The sequence below is a fragment of the Colossoma macropomum genome, unplaced genomic scaffold (assembly GCF_904425465.1).
Source record: "Colossoma macropomum unplaced genomic scaffold, Colossoma_macropomum, whole genome shotgun sequence".
NCBI classification, from domain to species: domain Eukaryota; kingdom Metazoa; phylum Chordata; class Actinopteri; order Characiformes; family Serrasalmidae; genus Colossoma; species Colossoma macropomum.
This window is the reverse complement of record NW_023494799.1, coordinates 24,839,287-24,860,200: the sequence shown is the minus strand read 5'-3', so window position 1 is coordinate 24,860,200 and position 20,914 is coordinate 24,839,287. Positions and strand designations below refer to the sequence as shown.

At 39.3% G+C, this 20,914-nt stretch overlaps 1 protein-coding gene across 1 annotated transcript in view; it reads left to right on the top strand.

Annotated features, from left to right (window-relative positions):
* Positions 1-2,926: 2,926 nt before the first annotated feature.
* The window catches only part of pcsk6 (proprotein convertase subtilisin/kexin type 6), a 64,696-nt gene continuing 46,708 nt past the window's right edge, over positions 2,927-20,914 (top strand). The window contains exons 1-7 of the mRNA XM_036585842.1: positions 2,927-3,404; positions 7,851-7,955; positions 8,997-9,107; positions 11,892-12,035; positions 12,683-12,759; positions 15,886-15,974; positions 19,767-19,939. Of these exons, the coding sequence (XP_036441735.1) occupies positions 3,246-3,404; positions 7,851-7,955; positions 8,997-9,107; positions 11,892-12,035; positions 12,683-12,759; positions 15,886-15,974; positions 19,767-19,939 (858 nt within the window). The 5' untranslated portion in view covers positions 2,927-3,245. The remainder of the gene's footprint in view (positions 3,405-7,850; positions 7,956-8,996; positions 9,108-11,891; positions 12,036-12,682; positions 12,760-15,885; positions 15,975-19,766; positions 19,940-20,914) is intronic.

The window sequence follows — 20,914 nt, the reverse complement described above, 5'->3', positions numbered from 1 at the left end:
ATCTCCAAAATGGTAACTTTACAGGAGAAGGAAAAAACCTACTTTACTTTCAGTGTAAAGATTGTTCAGATTTTTTTCCAAGTCATTTCTTTTAGTCCATTCATCATAAAATTTACACACAATGTAAAAAACAACAGGCATTTTCAACTCATGTCAAAAACTGAAAAAATGTCAAAAATGGAGATAAAAGGTTTTCTTCCAACAACAGCGATATGTTAAAGCAGCAGAAATTCATGTCTAATAAAGAGGATGTCTGAGTGAAGGGGGCTACGCTTTCAGATGAGCCAACAGAGCTAACGCTAAAGATAACACTGGAGCAATCTTAAAAACATTGTTCTGTCAAGTTATTTACCATTAAAAATTAATAATTCTAATACAACAGCCTAAATAAAGTTTAGCTGATTTTAGTGTAGGCCTATTTCAATTATTACATAATTGCGTGATTGCAATTATTTGAGCTGATCGCTGTCGTATAATAGTTATTTTCCACAATTATTTACTTTGCAAAAAAAAAAACAACAACCATGTTTTCATTCATTAGGTTGAGGTAAATACATATACACACTTTAAGAAGATGGTCTTCAAAGTTTCTACATAGAACCATGAACACTCAAAGAACTCTTTGCATGAATAAAGGGTTCTTGGCATCATGAAAGGGGTCTTCAGATTGATGGAGAATGTGCTAGCATCAAAAAGGGTTCTTCTATAGTAACAAGTTTGACATCGTAACAATAGAAGAACCCTTTTGGTGCTATATAGAACCCTTTTCAAAAAGGGTCTATATAGAACTATCTACTGCATATTCTCTTTCAATCTAAAGAATGCTTTTATGATGTAAAGAACCCTTTAATGAACCAAAGGGATTTTTGAATGTTCATGGTTCTATATAAAACCATTTTCCTTGCTAAAGAATCCTTAAAGAACCATCTTTTTTAAGAGTGTAAAGAAAAGGAAGCAGAAAATGCATTTATCGAGACACATCATGGGTCTTATGAAAATAACAATAGTTCTAACTCCTGATAAGTGCTGTAAGTGCTATACCTTTAGAAGGTGGCAGTGAATAATGTTTATTTATTTGATGTTTGTTAACAACACCTGTAGAGGGCAGCAATGAGATTTTTTTTAGAGCTCAAGCTGTGTTTGTCATTAGCTGGTTACTGGTAAGTACGGACAGTTAAGAGGAAAGATCGAAAATCGCTCATATTTGGACACTTTAGGCTTGTACTTTAATAGCTGCATACAATAAACAATAAAAAAGACAATTAAATTGTTTATCTGAGTTATTTAAATGGCTATTAATTGTCATCATCAACATCTAAGCTGCTTATCCTCCTGGGTCACGGGGGTGCTGGGGCCTACCCCAGCGCTCATTGGGTGGATGGCAGGAAACACGCTGGACAGGTTGCCAGTCTATCTCAGGGCAGACGCACAGACATACACATTCACACATAGGGGCAATTATAGTAACTCCAATTAGCCTAGCTGCATGTCCTTGGACTGTAGAAGCAAGCCAGAACACCCAGAGGAAACCCACACAAATACAGGGAGAACATGCAAGCTCCACACAGAGAGGACGCTGGTCGCCCCGGCTGGGGAATCGAACCCAGGCCCTTCTTGCTGTGAGGTGACTTTCACTTCTATTAGCCTTATATTCCGGACTAGTTTATAGCCACTGTCATTCTCACTGCAGGTTTGTTCTGAGGACTTTTGTTGTAGTTTTTTCTTCGCCTAAATGAGAAAGTAGCACTTAGAGATGTCTATGATTGGCTGAGAGGCATGTCAATCATCGTTTTGCAGATTGAATTTCACATCTTCCATGGATGTTACAATATAAAGGAGAATATTATTGTTATTATTATAATAAAGGAGAATATTATCGTTTTATCACTTCAGTACACTTTGATGCAGGTAATCAATAACTGTCCACACAACAGGTTTGAAAATAACATCCCTAATAAATTACCTATAACCGAAGAGTTTACGTTCTCCCCAACAGTAGCAGCAGCAGCCACTTCAGACAGGCTTGCTCTAATCTGAGACGAAAACTGAATCCTAAACTCATTCAAACAAGATTTACTACGAGAAAAACAACTTTAAAACTGGCATCACAAAATTCCCACTTTGATTAGCTTTGGAGTTTCATCTACTTCCCTCAGCCAGTCAGGATTAGCTCTACACTCCTAAAAAAGAAGGGAGTTGTTCTATTTAGAACCAGGAGCTCTATAGAACCATTTTCATGCATCAGTGGTTCTTTGTATGGTGAAAAGGTTCTTTGGATTGATGGAGAATGTGCTGTATATGGTTCTATATAGAACCTATTGGAAAATGCTTCTATGTAGCACCAAAAATGGTTCTGTTACTGTTTTGATGGGAAGCTTGTAACAATAGAGGAATCCTTTTTGGTGCTGCATAGAACCACGTTCAAAAATGTTCTCATGGTTCCAAATAGAACCACTCCCTTTATTAAAGAACCCTTGATGGTTCTTCATAGGTTCTTTAGTAACACTTAAAGAACCAACTGCATGCTGAAATAGTTCTTTGCATTGTGAAATGGTCTTATATAGTACCAAAAATGGTTCTTCTATTGTTACGATGTCAAGTTTGTAACAGTAGCAGAACCCTTTAATGTGCTACACAGAGCCAAGTTCAAAAAGGTTCTATATAGAACCATTCTCCACCAGCCTGAAGTACCATTTCACCCTTCAAAAGAACAATTCATCATTGTTCTGTATAGAACCACTGCCTTTACTTAAGAACCCTTGAAGAACCATCCTTCGGAAGAGTGTAGCTCACACTTACACGCAGTCCTCCGTTTTGCAAACTGCTTGTGGGTCCGAACTACTAGCCAATCAGAGAGCATAGATTTGGGGCGGTACTAGCCAATCGCAGTGCAGTGGAGGCGGGTCTTGTCGGAATACAGGTGGGTAAAAAATAGCGGTTGGCTCAGCGCTGTGACATTTACTACTCCACCGCACCGGGGAGCGCGAAAGTTGGCATTCATTTCAGTGTATGAACAGTTTATGAAATTAAACGGCAGAACAGTCGAGCCCGCAGCTTAAATAGGAAACGATTCGAGGTTCACTTTAGGCTCCGACGTGTGTTTTATGGGATGCGTTTCGTCGTGGTGGATCGCGGGCGACGACTGATGCTCTGAGGAGATTTTCGAATTTAAACGTTTTTAACCGTCGCCCGCGATTCGGTCGCCGCCACAAAGTTGACGGCGTCGTTTTTCTCTGCTAAAAAATATGCGTTTTTTCGTCTTTTTCGTGCTGTCAACTTTCTCCGTGTGTGAAACGTCGCCCTCACGGAGCGTTTTTACCAACCACTGGGCTGTGCGGATCACGGGGGGACCTGAAGAGGCTGATAAACTTGCTTCAAAATATGGCTTTACGAATTTGGGTCAGGTATGTTAGCGTTAAGCTTCCTTTTCATTCAGTTTTTGTCAGATTTCACAGAGAAATTAAGTCTTTCCCTCATAGTTTGTACTGATAGTCGTGTTTTTTTTTTTTTACCTGAGACACACACTGTGTGTCATGTTGCTGTTAAACCAGCATTTCTCTACAGAAACAGCAAAATGTTGAATAGGCACATACTTAAAGGGGAACGCCACCGATTTTTAGAAAATTTCAGTATAATTAAATCCTTAAAGTGTCAGCAGAGTCATTCAGAGTGGTTTGGTGTGAAATGCTACGTTCTAGAGATAAGCTACTTGTCGAGTCACAATTGTTCATAGTGGTGGTGATAGGAACCCGACGTCCACCTCTAAAAGCTCCCACACAGAAAGTTATTACATGGAATGTTTGTGAATACGCTGTTTGATGTCTGAGACATTGTTTTACAGTAGTTTTCTGATACAGTTTTAGTCTAAAACGTATTTTAATCAATTTATAATCAATTCGTGGTGGAAGCATACAAGTAGGGCATTGTACGGCAAAATAGACCCCAAAGAAAACTTATTTTTTCTGATTTTCTACGATGTTGCCATCCTCAACATTACATATAAAAGCTCAAAAGACACGTGTAGGTTCACTGGTGGTTTTGGGTCATGAATAAAATTGCTATATTTGACCCCTGGTTCCTATCTGAATCAGTAGGTTTCTCTACAAGTAACCATTTAACGTCAAACCGCTCTGAATGACTTTCTTCACATATCCACCGCTGAATTAGGCAGAAATTTTGAAAAATCGGTGGAATGTCCCCTTAACACTAACAGTGTTCATTTGGATCCAGCTAGATTTAAACAGGTAGTAACTTATATGTGTTAATTCAACACTGTAAGTGTTTATTTATCACGGCGGCTTTTGCTGTGAGTCCTGGTTAGATTTACAGAGCTACAGTTGCACATCCTCTGCTGCTCCAGTCGGTCTGAAAAAAGCGCTCAGTGCTTTCAGTTTACTTGATTCCAGGGTATTAAGTGGTTTGACTTTAGTGAAATATGTTTCCATTTAAATTCTTTTGGCAAGAACTGTTTTCATGCAACAAATGTTATACATGTGCAATCAATTGACACATCTGAATCATGTACAGTGGCCTCCAAAAATATTTGGACATGTGCGGTATACTTGAAGATGTATTATGATCATGGTGTTAGTATACAAAATGTCAACAGACCATTCCGTTCTGCATATTTGCATCCAAAATGTAATGATCCCATCAGTTAACACCAGCTCACTGATGACACTGTAAGAAAAACAGCTTCGGACTTTGACATGATATGGGCCTTTAAAGTTTACCAGTGGTTACCTTCTGTCCAAATACTTTTTGGGGCTATTGTAAATTTATAGCAATTTTTTTTCAGTCCAGGCACAGCAAAACATGCTTGGTAAACAAGATGTTTCATATAGCAGTATTTGAAAATTGTTCAGTGAACAAGCTGGACAGCACTGTTTGCAGAGGACTGAAGCTTCTGGATCAGATCAGCACCAGAGTCACGTGGATGGAGGCTGCAGGTGGCCAGCCGTTTAATGCAGCTCTGCTAAAGCCTGTGACCTCCTGGAGAGTCTACGGTGCGGCCACTTGGCGAAACTTTACAGGATTTGTGGTGGATGAACGGCTTTGGTGGCTCATCAAAGCAGCAAGGATGTAGAGAATCTTGTTTACTCTCTTTTCAGGAGGCACAGTCTGAAACACAGACCTGTGTGACCTTATTTAATTATTTTATTTTTTTTTTATCCAAGAACAATTTTACATGTGTCTAACGGAAACGTACAGTCAAGTCCATAAGTATTTGGACAGTGACTTATTTTGGGCAGTGATTTCTAGAGTAATTTAGCCTCTGTACACCACCACAATGGATGTAAACTTAAGCAGGCAAGATGTAAATGAAGTGTAAACTTTAAGCTTTAACTCAAAAGATTTAGTAAAAATTTAACTTTAACTTTAGGAATTAGAGCCATTTTTTACACAGTCTGTCCATTTTCACAGGCTCAAAAGTAATTGGAAAGCTAACATAATTATAAATACTAGGATTATTTTTAATACTTGGATGCAATTCCTTGGCAGTCAATGACTGCCTGAAGTCTGGGACCCATGGACATCACCAAATGCTGAGTTTCCTCCACTCACATGCTTTGCCAGGCCCTTACTGCAGCTGCCTTCAGTTGCTGCTTGTTTGTGTGTCTTTCTGCCTTCAGTTTTGTCTTCAGTAAGTGAAAAGCATGCTCAATTGGGTTGAAATCAGGTCACTTAATTGCCATTTGAGAACAATCAATTTCTTTGCCTTAAAAAGCTCTTGGGTTGCTTTTGTGGTACGTTTTGGGCCATTATTCACATTATACACTACAGAATTCATCCTGCTACCTCTATCAGCAGTCACATCTTCAGTAAACACCAGTGACCCAGTTCCACTGGCAGCCGTACATGCCCACACATTAATACTACCTCCACCATGTTTGACAGATGATGTGGTACGTTTCCGATAATGAGCCCTTTCTTTCTTTTCCTAACTGTTCCTTTCATTCTGGTACAAGTTAACCCCTTAAATGGCCAGGGCCTGCCGGCCTGCCCAGAATTTAATTACAGACTTCTATAACCTAAGTAGCTCAGCCAGTTTGCACTGAAGTCCCTGTAGTTAATGAATAATAAGCCTTAGTATGTAAAAACAGCCTGGGATTTTAAGGGGCTAATCTTGATTTCATCTGTCCAAAGAATCTTGTTCCAGACAAGTCTTTCTTAAATGTTTTCTAGCAAAGTCTAATCTGGCCTTTCTGTTCTCGAACGTTACCAGTGTTCCATGGTTTGCATCTTGAGGTAAACCCTCTGTATTTACATTTGTGAAGGTGTCTCTTGATTGTAGACTTTGACAATGATACGCCAAACTTCCTCTTGAATGTCCTTGACTTGACTAGATGTTGTGAAAGGATTTTTCTTTTCAACTGAAAGAATTCTGTGATTATCTACTTTAGTTGTCTTCAGTGGTCTTCCAGGCCTTTTGGTGTTACTGAGCTCGCCAGTGCATTCCATTTAAAAATGTACCAAATTGTTGATTTGGCTGCTCCTAAAATTTCTCCTATTTTACTTATAGGTTTGTGTTTTATTTTAGCCTAGTGATAGCCCCCTTCACTTGCATGGATACCTCTTTGGACCGCATGTTGACAGTTCCTGCGAACAGCTAGCATATTCCTCTTCAACCCTTGAAATCAACTTAAGACCTTTTATCTCCTTAATTTGTCATGAAATAACAAGGGAACAGACCATACCTGGCCATTAAACTGCTTATCAGTAAACTGTCCAATTAGTTTGAGCCTGTGAAAATTGAGGGCTGTAATGTAACGGTTAATGCAATATTTTTGTGAAACCCTCGCATTTAAGCTGAAGGTCTGCACTTCAATCAAATCTTGATTACTTCATTTCAAATCCATTATGGTGGTGGACAGAAGGGAAACTACCAAAATTGTGTCACATCTAAATACTTATGGACCTGACTGTATATCCTGATGACAGCTCCTTTTACACACCTCACAGGCGCACAGCAACATTTCTTGCTCAGTCACAAGCCTCTGTATCAGAGTTTTTGATTCTGTGATTTTCAAAGACAGCACAAATCATGACAAATAGCCAGGGCTGCCTTTCCCAAAAGTAGTACATTCCTAACATTAAAATCATCTTAACTGTACTGTCAAAGCAAATTTTATTAACTGCCTTCTATGCTGCTGATTATTGCTTGTTGCATTCAGAACTCTATAGAGTAAACATGAGAAGAACTGAATACCTCCAAGAAAGAAAGATAAAAAGAGAAAAAAAAATATGATCTTGGTTCAGATGTGTTGACGGAAAGGCACCCTGCCAGATGCGCACATGTGCACACATTCCTGCCTACATTTCTGCAGTATTTAACTTCACATACTTTCGTTTGAAGGTAGAACTATGCTTTTTGGTCCAAGTACACTACATGACTTCAGCTGAATAAATTGACAAATTCTGCTTCTTCGTTATTTTTCAGGACAAGTTGGCATATAAACTGTGTGTTAGCTGATTTTTTTTGTTATAAATCCTTGTAAATCATATTTGTTTGTTTTAAATCTGTAGTGCCTTAAATTCTTAAGAGACAAAAAGGGCAGAAGGCTTGTGCTCACAGGACTTTGGTGGCCATCACACCACCCACTGATTCCCATATGCTCATTTATCTATTTTTTTTTTTTTAGGATGGCCATTTGAGACAGCGTTTTAACTTCTCTTCACTTTTACTTCTTTATTTGCCGCCTTGAATCCTAAGCATTTTTGGTTCTTTGTTTTGTCATGGTTCACTCCCTGACCCTCAGCAGGGAGTGAACCATTGCTTTTGGGATTGCTGTTTTTGTGCTTTCTGCTTCTCACAGTTGTGTGTTTAACTCTTTGTTTTGGGGGCTCAGATCGGAGGTCTGGAGGACCATTACCATTTCCATCACAGCCGAGTGGTGCGCAGATCCACCTTTGCCACCAGGGGCACCCACAGCTTCATCCACATGGACCCCAAGGTGAGTTATTCTGTAACTCCCATGACAGCCACCATGCTTCAAACGCCTGTGCCGATTATTTGCTTCAAAAAAGTTAAACTGCTACGGCCACAGCCCATTAATATGACGGAGTGTCCGTTTGTCCGCAACTTCATTTGACAGTGCAGCCAGGCATTCAGAGTCAAGCTGTTTCCTGGGGCCTGGAAGCCAGCCCTCTCCCGCTAAGATTATCTCCTCCCGACAGCCGGGATCTCGGGAGTAATAAAACCTGCGGCGCAGGTCTATTGGTGGGCGGCTTTGCGAAGACTCTCTGATCATATCATGCCTCGTGCCGTGTGTACAAATGGAGCGGAGTGGCAAATACCCAATAACCCATTTCATCAGTGTCAGGCCGCAGGCAAAAGCCCACGTGGCTTCTGTGCTGAACGTTTCTTCATCCACCACAAAAAGCTGTCAACATGAAAAAACATGCTACACATTCTATTTTCATTCTATTGTCCTGACAAGTGGATGGCTACATTTTAACTGAGACATTTGACATAACAGTGCATGGAGGCTGCATATAAATAGACTCTGTACCTGTACTATATGGCTATGGGACTGTAAACCACGGAAGGTGGCCTTATTTTTTAATAGGATATGTGATATTAAATCTCTTGTCCTTTGGGCCTCTTGAAAAAGACCAGCTGAATGCGTGACCATCTCAGATTTAATCTTGCTTCCCTGAGGTAATTTCTATTCATCCACAAATTCAAATAGTTTTATTGCTGAGAGGCTTTTTCTGCATGCCTGGGTGATTTTTTCAGTTAGTATAATGATTATTATTAGACTATTGTTTACTGCTGCTCACCTCACCTTTATTGAGCTGAAGTTTTAACAGAATAGTTTTTTACTCAAAAACATGCAGTAGGGCTGGGAACTTAAACAAAACAGCAAAAGTGAACAAGTGCAGTCTGTAGTCTGGTTATTTCACACAGATTTTCATTCTCTGGAAGGTATTCCTGAATTATTTAGTCTGTTGTACAGTGTGCAGCCTGACAAAGTTCAGTTGTTTTTTCACAGGTCGACTGGATCGAGCAGCAGATAGTAAAGTCTCGAGTGAAGCGTTATGCCCGGAGTGATCCCAACTTCATCTACTTCAATGACCCCAAGTGGTCAAACATGTGGTATATTGTGAGTATTTGATTTTTACAAGTGATTCTCAGTCCCAGCTTGGGTGATGCTATGCGCTATATATTTTTGTTTTTTTCTGCTCTAAAATCTCTGATCCATTAAGGTCATGTTGGGGCCTCTTGGACTGAAACTTTTTATATACTTTATGATTTTTGTTTTTCATTTGAGACTTTGGTTTGCTTAACTTTGATGATGTAATGTCGATTTCAAACATACATATCAGAGCAGGACCACTTATGTTGGGCTTGATATAGCTTACATATGTGTTACCTATTGATTATTTCTGTTCACAAGGTCAGCTACTTGATTTCATGAAGCGGGTAGCAAAAACATATAACAAGAAGAATGTAATTGCCAATATACAAACATTAATATTCTGTGTGAATAACTTCAGAATAAATAGCTAAGTAGCTTCATTGTGACGCCTTAAATACGTAGCCCGCAGTAAGCAATGAACACATCAAACCCTTAAATGGCCAGGACATGCAAATTCAAAGTTGTATTAAACACTTTTATAAGTGTCAGTTTGCATTGTAGTGTATTTACTGAATAATAATTGAATAATTTACTTCAGTAAATAATGGAATAATTTACTGAATTGTAGTGTAATTACTGAATAATAAGTCTTAGGATGTCATAAGCTCTGCATTTTAAGAGGTTAAAGAAACCACTTGTTAAGTTGTTTCCAATCTAATTCAATTTAATTCAGTTCAAGTCAATTCAGCTGAACTTTAATTGTCCTGAAAAGCACAGAACATTGAGACACAATACCACCAAAAATTCAGCCCACTGATGCTCTTTCCCTGGTGTGGGTGGTGCTATTGTAGCACCAGTTTTGTTTAAAAGGACAATTGCCATTGTGATAAAAGTAGACCTCCTGTGAACAGTGGCAGCAGCAAAGACATTGCTGTTATGCTGTGGCATAGCAGGTGTCCCTGATTTTAAATTGTGAATTGCAGTTATTGCAGAAAAGCAAAACAAAGCACTAGTTTGCCAGCAGTCATAATGTTTCTAGAATAGGCAGAATGCACAAGTCACCCATAAGTAGGCTGCTCAGCCAAATCCTACTCAAACAAATCTGAACTTAAATGAAAAGCATGTCCACTCTTTGTATCTCTGGTTTTCTATATGCCTTCAGGTTATTGGGATGATGTTCATTTTCTGTTTGTGTAGCTCAGCGGAACTCTCCCTTTGTTACTCAGATAAAAACCAAACAATTTTTTTCTTCCTACAACCATCACAGTTTTTCCCCAGAAATTTCATCCCACAATGTCCTTTCAGACCACATGAAGATGACAAGATTACATGGAGAGCCTCTGTTGCAGTTTCCCTTCACAAAACTTTTCTCTGTTGTCATTGTTTTTGTGGTGAGATGAAATGTAGCTGGCACGATGTGGCCAAAGGCACTAATCTGCCGGCAGGCTTGGCTCAGAGCAAGGCAAATACATCAACTCACTGCTGCTACTTGTACTGCACATACATCAACCCCTGACGTGTGTTCTCCTTTACAAACCCTGAAACTGAAAACTAGAATGACTCTAGACTTGTTTTTCTCACATGATGCTTCATGCTGAGAATGAACGTGATATAAGGCTGATATATGTCTTATGATGTATATCTTGTGAGTTTTGAGTTTTTAAATTTGCTTTGTGGTTGGCGAGTTTCTTTCAAGTGTTGTTAAATGTTAACGTCATTCTTTCTTCAGGCCCAGAAATTTTGCTCATGCTGTAATGCCAGTCACTAACTTCATGTGGTAGATTGCTAAAGCATACTAAAGCAATTAACATATGTAAAACAGTTACCACGCTGTATTTTAATCACATAGCTGTTGTTCTCATTTACATGCACATTTTCTGACGTGAATCTCATTAAAGTGATTTTGTAAACATGCTCTACGTAATGAGTAAGCTTTCCTGTCTCCTGCTGATCAAGATCCATAACGTAACACACACGGCATGCTTTTCCTGTGACTTTGACAGAAGTGAAGCTTCTGTGCTAATTAGAATGAATTCGTTTTTTCCAGAGTTTTGTTCCATACAGCCTTTCTATTCACTAGCTTAGGCGGACAACAATATGGGAAATATAGTATAAAGAAAATGATCTTTTGGTGGAGTTTCCTTTTTTAGATTGCAATATTTACAGTGTTTGCATACATGCACACATGGGAAATGAATAGATTTTCCTTAGGTAAACTCCTATCTAAAAAAACACACATACATTATGTAAATTGTGCCTAAGCCCTTATAACAGAATATCAAACATACTGAGAGAGGACCCTTTATTATGTCCTGTCACAGGCAAGGGGATCTACAATGAGTGACTCAAGGACACCCACACCTCTTCATCTGAATAAACATGAACCGTGCTTTTCTATTTTGTGGGTTTGCGCTGTTGTAAGTCACAAGGTCATTCAAAGTAATAAAAGCTTGTACGACACGAAGAGGGGACTGTGTCCATATTGGCTGTGGATTCAAGCAATTCCCACTTCTCTGGCTGCTTATTGCTAATGCTGTGTGGAAAGCGTAATTTTGTTTTCATATTGTTGGATCCTACATACTGTTTGCGACAACCTGCATATGCTGTTTAGTATATTACAAGCTATATGCCATGTGATTTACCCACTATACTACTTACAGTACTTTCTCCAAAGTTTGTATGTACTTTTAAGATATTGCTGGATAATTATGTTCATTTGAACAAGATTTATTGACACTTGTCATACACCTGAATCCATATTTATCCTTGACAACTACAAACAGGACTTCTGCTTTTATCATCTTCCAGCACTGCAGTGATAAAAACAGCCGGTGCCGTTCAGAAATGAACATCCTAGCAGCCTGGCAGCGAGGCTACACCGGCCGAAATGTCGTGGTCACCATCTTAGATGACGGAATAGAGAGGAACCACCCAGATTTGGCCCAAAACTATGTGAGTGCTTGAAAGTCTGTGTTCCTGAGGCTAACATGGCTCGGTTTTCCCTTGTAGTGCATTACATAGTGTGCAATGTAATAGCTTTTGTATGTAGTGTACAATCATGTGTCTAATCGGGAGCTATTTTGTGTGCATGTTAAAATTCCTCATGCTGGCTTCTTTATGGGTAACCTTTAACACAAGTACACCACAGCTAAATTGACTTATGCAGCTGGAAATTATTGTTAAGCAAAATATAATGCTGTAAAGATATTGCTTCTTGCTTGGTACATGCATATTCTGTATGTGTATCCTGCTTATGACATGCACAGCAATGCAGTCCACAACATATTGTTGATGTGGTGGACTACACTAAGCCCTCGGTATGCTGGCCCACTACTGTGCCCCTTACCAGCAGCTCAGGATGCAACCTTGCCATAAATACACTTCATTTTGCCGCCTGACACTTTGGATTACAACGCTAAGTTATGGCCTGTGTTGGGCCCAATTTATTACCCTCTTTCTAATAGTGCGAAAGATGAGAGATGACCCAAATGGGATGAAAGCTCGGGCAGTATAATATGTTATATATTTATTTATTTCCCTGTTTATTGCTTTTGCTCGAAGTGATTTGTTTGGTCTTTTTCCTTCTTGCTTGTGCCCAGGACCAGTTAGCCAGCTACGACGTCAATGGCAACGACCATGACCCAACACCACGATATGACTCCAGCAATGAAAACAAGTGAGTGACCTTTTACAGCTCCTTTGTTGGGGCGTATTTTTAGTCAAATTTTATAAACTTTTTCAGCAAACACAGTTAGGTTGTTAGAGATTATCTAATGTGTTGTTCGGAAGTCTTAGTTCAATTAGCTTAATCAAAATAGTTGTGTGACTTGTTTTCTGCAGTATGTGTGAGGCTGTCATATTCATATGAAGACCTGCTAACAAGCTCTGTGGCCTCAGTGATGCCTTTCTAACGTATTTGTGTGAAGAGTCTAATGTACGTGTGTGAAGGTGTCAAATCCCAAAAGCCTCAACTAAAAATTGTTCCTCTTTTGTAGTCATTACACAGCCTGTATTCTTGTTATATTATATTTATATAGTAATGCCAGAAAGTATTTGGACATTTGTGCCATACTTAAAAAAGTGCTGTGTTTGTTAGAAGAATGAAACATCAATACAAGTGGCCTTTATTTTAAACAGACCATTTCAAGACTCTAGTTTTTTTTTTGGTTAAGTGTTTTTTCCAAAGGTGGCTCATGTGTTTCAGATGGTTATCGTTTGAGCAGTTTCTTTTACAGGCAAAATGCCTTTGTCCACTTCTGAGTTCATAATGCCATCAATGAACACCAACAATGAAACTCACCCACACCTTGAATGTAAGAAAAACAGCCATAGACTTTCATCTCCAGGCTTTCTCCACGCAAAGAATCTACCATCAGTTTGACGTTGTGATAAAAGTGTTTTTCTCTAAAGCAAATATCACTTTGTCAAACATTTTATGAAGTACACTAAAGAATTTCAGTGAAGTGTATTGATGGTTAAATGATAAAAGAGTCCAAATCCTTTTTGGGGCCACTATGTATTCTATACAGTTGTTTGCAAAAGTTTGAGCTCCCCTGGTCAAATTTCATGTTTTGTAGATTTTGTAAGTGAAGATAAGTGCACAAGCTCTACAGAACACACTAATACACATTTTAATATGCATTTGCTGTTTATTTGCTGAATTTAGCATATTGGAAAAAAATAAAACATAAAAAATGTTATTTTTTTCCAATATGTTCCCTGTAGAGGATGTGTAAAAACGTATTTTCATTTAGAAAATCAACAAAACATATAATTGGACCAGAGATCTTCAGATTCTTGCATATGACTGTTTTATAGATGAAGTCTTGATTTTGGTAAATTAGGGATGCACAATAAATTGTATTTTTATCGTTATTGCAGTATGAGTGATAAACATATCATTAGAGGTGCAATGACAGAACAGATCACATAACTCATACACACAGCACAACTTAATTACACTAGCGGCACAGTCTGTTGGAAGCCTAATGAGTGTTTCTCTGTGCTAGGATTGAACGCTGCTTTCCCACATGGGAGATGAGTAATTTAGTCACTAGGCGAAACAGCCAATTACAAAACACACACGTGCACAGCTCAAAAATACTCCATCCACAGAACTACAAGCCTATAATAAATACATCAAACATTACGATCATTCTCACACCCAGTATTGTGTTTTAAGTGTGCAAACCAGTAATGGCTACTGTCACAACAAACATATTTAATAATTAAGCAAAAATAAATAAATAAACAACAAAAAAAAATCTGAATTTATTTTTGTGTGCTTATATCAAAAATATATATATTTATTTGTTTTTGTAGCCTGTGTAGATAAAGCTGTTGAGGTAATGCTGACTGTTTCAGCCTTTTATTGCACAAAAATGTGCCTGCAGTTCTGATGTAAGTAGCTATTTTTTATTTTGCAGAATTGTAAATAGTGCTTTTGTAATTTTGTATTAGAGTAGGTTAGTTAGATTTCTGTTTACAGATCCAAAAAATGTCTGTATTTGTATTACATCCAGTTACTGGCATGCTATTTTAATAATTATTTATTGCTTCTCATATCGTCATCATGATACCCAACAGCTTTATTGAACTTCCCTTATGTCAATATTATACAGCCTTGTTGTAAGTAGATTCAGGATTTTTCCCACATGAAACTATCAGGGGAGTTTTGTTGTCAAGTCGAGGCACAGAAATCACTTGAGTGTTTTGCAGTCAAGCGCAGTGTAGATTTTAATTGAAAACGTTGTCACTCATTAATAAACACCTGAATTAACGTCTGTTCTTGTTTCTCATGCCTCACGTTTGCGTCTCTGCAAACACTGAGAGAAAGCTTCAAAGTGCTGCTTTGTTGTTCTTTATCTTGATATTTGGAATCCAAGCAGCAATGCAAATATTCTAATTAATTTTCCCCCTTTGTGGTCAGAGCTACAGCGTGTGCAGTATGGAATGTGTCCGTTGAAGAAGAAGTACTGAGGAGAAGACACAAAAAAATCAATTAAAAGAATGCTTTAGTGTGCAGGTTTTGAAGCTGCCGAGACAGAAAGAGAGAGGAAATGATAACTAGAGTGAGAGAATGATGGAGCATGCATGAGAGAGAGTGTTAGATGACTTCGTAGTGCACCTGGCCTGAAGTAGGATTAGTGTCTTTAATATCCCCTTCCATTCTAGACACACAGAGATGCACACACATACACACACACAGCTCATTAACTGAGTTCTAATGGAGCTGGGCTGCTGCTGTGTAAGGCACGGTAGCGCTCAGTGGGCCAGGCCACACATTTATTTCAGAGCAAGTCCAGCCAAGGACTCCACAGGGAACTGCTTCCCCCTAGTTATCCCCGAGGGCTCCAAGCTTTGTAGCCTCGCCCTCCCCTGTCCGCTTTAATTCCAACTTTCAGACCCTCTCTATTAAGCCCAGCTTGAGTCCTGGGGTCTGGCTGTGATATGTAAGCTCCTGTGTGTGTGGTTCTGCGTCATGTCAACATTCTTGTCTCTGCATGCCGCCACTGTTTGTGCATGTAACTTCTCTTTTGTAGCCTGGAAGTTTGGTCGAAGTTGTTTGTCAGTTCTGAGAAAAACTCTGTGTGTTATTTTTTTCAGCGTTTTGCTGCTGTGCTTTCTAACGAGGTCTGGAGGCCAATCAGGTGCTTTTGCATTTGGTGATAAGCGAGGGCATTAGGAGAGCAGTATCGGGGATGCATACTTATTAGTTCTGACTGCCTATGAGGGGATAAGCACACAGACACCTCCCTTTTCCTCCATATCACTCTATGACTCACATTTTTACTCTCTCCAGGCATGGGACCCGATGCGCAGGGGAGGTGGCTGCTGTGGCCAATAACTCGCACTGCATCGTTGGTATTGCCTACAACGCTCGTATTGGAGGTATGATGTTTTCATGAAAAGACTCTCTTTGCTAGGTTTTCTAGGTCTATGTCTATTTAGGCATGCATTACTCACCATATGCAAACAAAGAAACTAGACCCAAATGAAGAAGGAGGGATCAGTAAAAACTAATTTGAAACTGATTAAATAATAAAGTAACAACAGCAACAGTCAAAGCAGCCGTAACCGGATTATTGCGCATGTGTGCACGGGAAACCTGCGAGAAATCTGCACCCGTCTCGTCAGTCGTGACTGAGAAAGGCCGTGCGCTCATTAATCTAGTGGACTGTGAGCGAGCCGACATTCATGCGTTCGTAAGCAATTAATCCTGTGAAAAGGCCAGGCCATTTTAATCAGAGAGTGGATTCGGAATATGCCACCTGCCATCTGTGGCGGTTTTGTTCTCACTTGCAGCTGTGCTGAGAGACGCGCATATTTGCTTATTGTACTCGCAGGTGGCGGGGATGACACCAGTGAACGCGTCTTTTGCTTGGAGTCGTTGGGTTTAGCTCTCAGTCGCTCCAATCAGCCGTCCCGCCAAAAAGTGGGTGAAGGTTCCATGATGCAACTGGGAGAAACTGAATTGGGGCGACTTCAAAGGCGACTGTCACCCGAGTGATGTTTGTTTTGTTGGTCTCTCAGACATACACAGGCGCCTTGCCTCTCTAACATCTTCCGCGCTTCATTAAAGAATCTGATTTCATTTTGTCGTATCACTGAAGGCTGATCATCATGTCAGAAAGCATGTTCAAGAGTCAATGAACATTGCAATACTATCTAAGATCAGGGTGGCTTTTGTCTCAGATCAATACTCAATTTGTATAATGCATAAATTATGAAAAGGGTTAGAAGGTCATACAGAGTAAACAGCTTGCTTCTGATTCTTCTTGACTATCTCATTACAGCAAATAATAGAAACTAATAATAGGGTCGGAGGTTGAAGTGGCTACTTGATGTTTTTCTTATTTTTAAACATTGCACAATGTATTAGAGAAATGACTTCAAACAAGAACATGCCATCATTCCTCTTGCTTTCTGGACCTTAGAATCTATTTATAAATGCATTTCTCCCTGATGCTGTGATGAAAAAGCTTAGATGCTCCAGCTACTAATAACCTCACCTGGATTTTAATGAGAAGTCTGCCACCACATCCCTCATGAACTCATGTTCCCTAATCAGCATCATGAGCTGCCAACTGATGAAACTCCTAATCTTCTTGGTGTTCTGAACTTGGCATGAACTCATATTCAGCTTTTTTGCCAACCATGTTCTCAAGTCTCTAAAGTCCTGTATATGTCCAGCCAACTAGTAGCCACCTTTAGGTCTTTGAGAGACATGCTTTTCTTAAAGATCTTTTTGCTATATGATTCAAGAGCACCTGCTTTGATCCTGCTATTGTAAATTTCCTCTGTGATTATACTTTCACTATTGTGACACCTCCAGAGGAAGATGGACCCACTTTGGCACCTCTTAGGTTTCTTACTCATGCTATTAGGGAGTTTTTCAGAGATGTAGATTCTGGTTTCTGTAAAGATGCTTTGAGCTGGTGTCAGCTGTGAAAAACTGTATGCAGGTAAAATAGACTTTACATTTTACACCCTTCTCTGTCAGTCAGTGGAACTAAAAGAAAGCTGTTTTGCTGTGGTTGTTATGCTCACCACATTTAATTTTATTTGCTATGATTTTGATTTTGTTAGCCTCTCTACTGTACCACTCTAAAGTCTCAAATATTGTACTTATATAATGTTCAATATTTAGGTACATTTTCAGGCACTGCCTGTTTTTGCTGAATAGAAAAACAGCTTTTATCAAGACACCATCATATTGTATTGAACCGATTATGAATTTTGTGATTTGTTACTCCCCTAAAAACAGTATAGAGCAGAGTTGAATCTGAGCAGCACTGTCAGCAGTATCATAAAACACCTGACTGTAAACCCTGATATCCTTTCTCATGTTTTGCACCACCATTTACTTGTCTCACAAATAATTGCTCTCTAACTAGCTGAGCTATCAGCAGAAAAAACGACCTAGTCTTGACCCAAAATGTGCATTTATAGCTTCATACATTTACAATGAGGCTTTCATGTGGAAACCTGTGGAAGGTGAAAAACACTGCATTCAGAAGTGTAATAAAATTGAATGGATGAGCAGTGATTCATCTTTTACTCTTTACCAGATGGGTTTTCTATAAGAAACCTTCCACACGCAATGCATGCTTCAGATTGTTGCCCTGTTCTTGTGCAAGACTGATTCATTTTCGCTTTAAAAGTCATTCACAAGACCAAAGCTGTTCAGACAAAAGTATCCTAACAGTTCATTAGTTAGATATACCAGCTCATTACATGATATCTCTGAAATGCTTTCAATATGTTGTATTTCTCTTTATTATTAAAACAACAAATTACAAAAAATAATGAACTGTATAATATAAAGATATCCTGAAAATTGGAAGATCTACAAACCCAGATTACAATAGTAGCAGATTGAGATTAGCCAGACAACTGATACACACCATGGCTTGTGGTTAATGGAGCCATTAGCTGGTAGTACGTGGACTCTGTGCCAGAGTAAATGTTTTGAAGCCCGATTCCTGTGTGCTCGCCTGATGTGGCCGATATAACTAAATGCTTAGTATGCCTTTACAGGAGGCCTTCATGTCCGTTTTCCATAATTAGTGGCTTACAAATGATTCAGTCTTCCCCCCCGAGGCCTAGGTGCAAAGAAGTGTTGAAATCCTGTTTACTTGGCGCTATTTTGGAAGCAGCAAAATCAGTTTGCAGTGAAATGCAGCTTGTTAAGAGAGAGGGGCCTTGAGAGAGCCACATTGATCGTCCATCTTTCTGAGGAGGTGTTTGATGGAAAAGATGGAAAAACACCTTCATCTCGTTTAGACTGTGATGTTGCACGTGGTGTTGGCACACATTCAAACACACACACATCATTACTGTACATGCATTTGCTGTATATACACTCTTTCTCCCCCTCTTTCCTAGCCCACATCCCCACACAGACATACAGTGTAGTGCTGAATGTTGGTTTGCTGTTCGCACCCTTCGCTGTGGATCTGATTTGGGATTTTATGCATCTTATCTCTTATGAGCGAACTTGCTTTTCTTGCTCCAGGAGTTTAAATAAAACTACTAACATCTGCTGCAGCTACACGGTGGGTGGGGTGGGTTGGCAGACACCTGCAGGGGCCGGATGAGCTCGTCTAACACACACAAACTGCTCTGTAAGTCTGTAATTGACTAAAATTGTTTGTGCAGAAACACCCTGCCCTGGCCTCTTTGTTACACTGGTGAGCACATAATTAGTCTGACTGCTTCCAACTTTCCGTCTCATCCTCTTTCTCTCTCTACATACAGTAAGACAATAATGTGGGGTGCAGATGATGTGAACAGATTTCATGGCTGATGAAATGGCCAAAGAGCCTTGAAAATGACAAAGAATGACAGCTGCCACGATTTTGTCTGTCATCTCGCTTAGCCATGGAAGACAGTGGTTCTAAACCTGCACTGTTTGCTTTTCAAGATGAAGGGACAAACATGAGACGGGAGGCATGAAAGTGTACCCTGCACCTCATTAAAAAGAGAGAAAGGAAAAAACGTCAGCAATGCAAACCTTTTGTTTTCTAGGTTTCAAGCCATGCCGAGAGCTTTCACACTGCAGAATCAGAGAAACAAAAGACTCTGATTATAATTATGGCACACTTACGAGTTGGTGTGTGTGTGTTTTTTTCTGTGGGTGCCTATTTGTGAACATATGTTTTCATCTGCATGCATGTTCAGGCATTCGGATGCTGGATGGAGATGTGACTGATGTGGTAGAGGCCAAGTCTCTGGGAATCCGGCCTGACTACATTGACATTTACAGTGCCAGCTGGGGCCCTGATGATGATGGGAAGACTGTGGACGGCCCAGGCCCTTTGGCCAAACAGGCCTTTGAAGTGGGCATTAAAAAGGTCCTTTTTACACACACACACAAACATATGCACACATGCACAGCCCTGTGATTAGTTTGCAAGAATCACGTTTGTGTTTGTTTGAGTAATGATCTGGATACTTGTAAGAGCCTATGGGGAATGAGGCTCAATTAAAAAATAAAACCTGACACATTTAGGCTTGACATTAATATTAGAGTTTCTAACAGGGATTTAATTGTATCAGCGTCCCATAATGTTTCAGAGATCATTCAAGAATAGCAGTTAAAGCTGGTGGGAAATAATAAATGCAAGTTATGACATATATCGACAGAAACACATATACTGCTGTTTAAAAGTTTAGAATCACTGGTCATATTGGTCATTTCAGTTATTTATTTTTATATTGTCTGATAAGATGCTATTAACCACTAGACTGAGGATCCACTCAGATTTGTGGCAACATTCACTCTTTTAACCTGTTTCAGCACAGCAGGTTACGTGGTAATCCTGGTTACACCATTCTTTACATGGTACAGTTTGGTAAAATCACTTAGCCTATATTGTTAAAATAATAAGATGACCAAAACCCTGTAGTGTATAGTTAGCTCACTGTTGGTGTTACTGCTACTGTTACTGTAACCTGCTACTGTTATTAGGCTGGTTTATATGAAATATATGTCAGTTAATTCAAAGGGCTGAATGTTTTAAAACTGGAATATGTCAGACTACATGTAAAATAAACATTAATTATGAGACATACACTTTCCTTTTGTGCATCTTAAAGTTGTGGATGGTACGTTTTCTGAAATTTAAACCATCCCACTTGAATGCCATTGCAATAGAGACAGATGTCATCAATTCCCAATACTATCAATTCGTTCAAGCCTTCCTAGCTAATTTTTGAAACCTAGAAGTTGCATAATACTAGCAAATTAGGCTCATCATATTAGAAGTATATTAGAGTAATCAGCTTGCTATTTTAAAATAAACCTTTTCTAATTTCATTTCTACTGT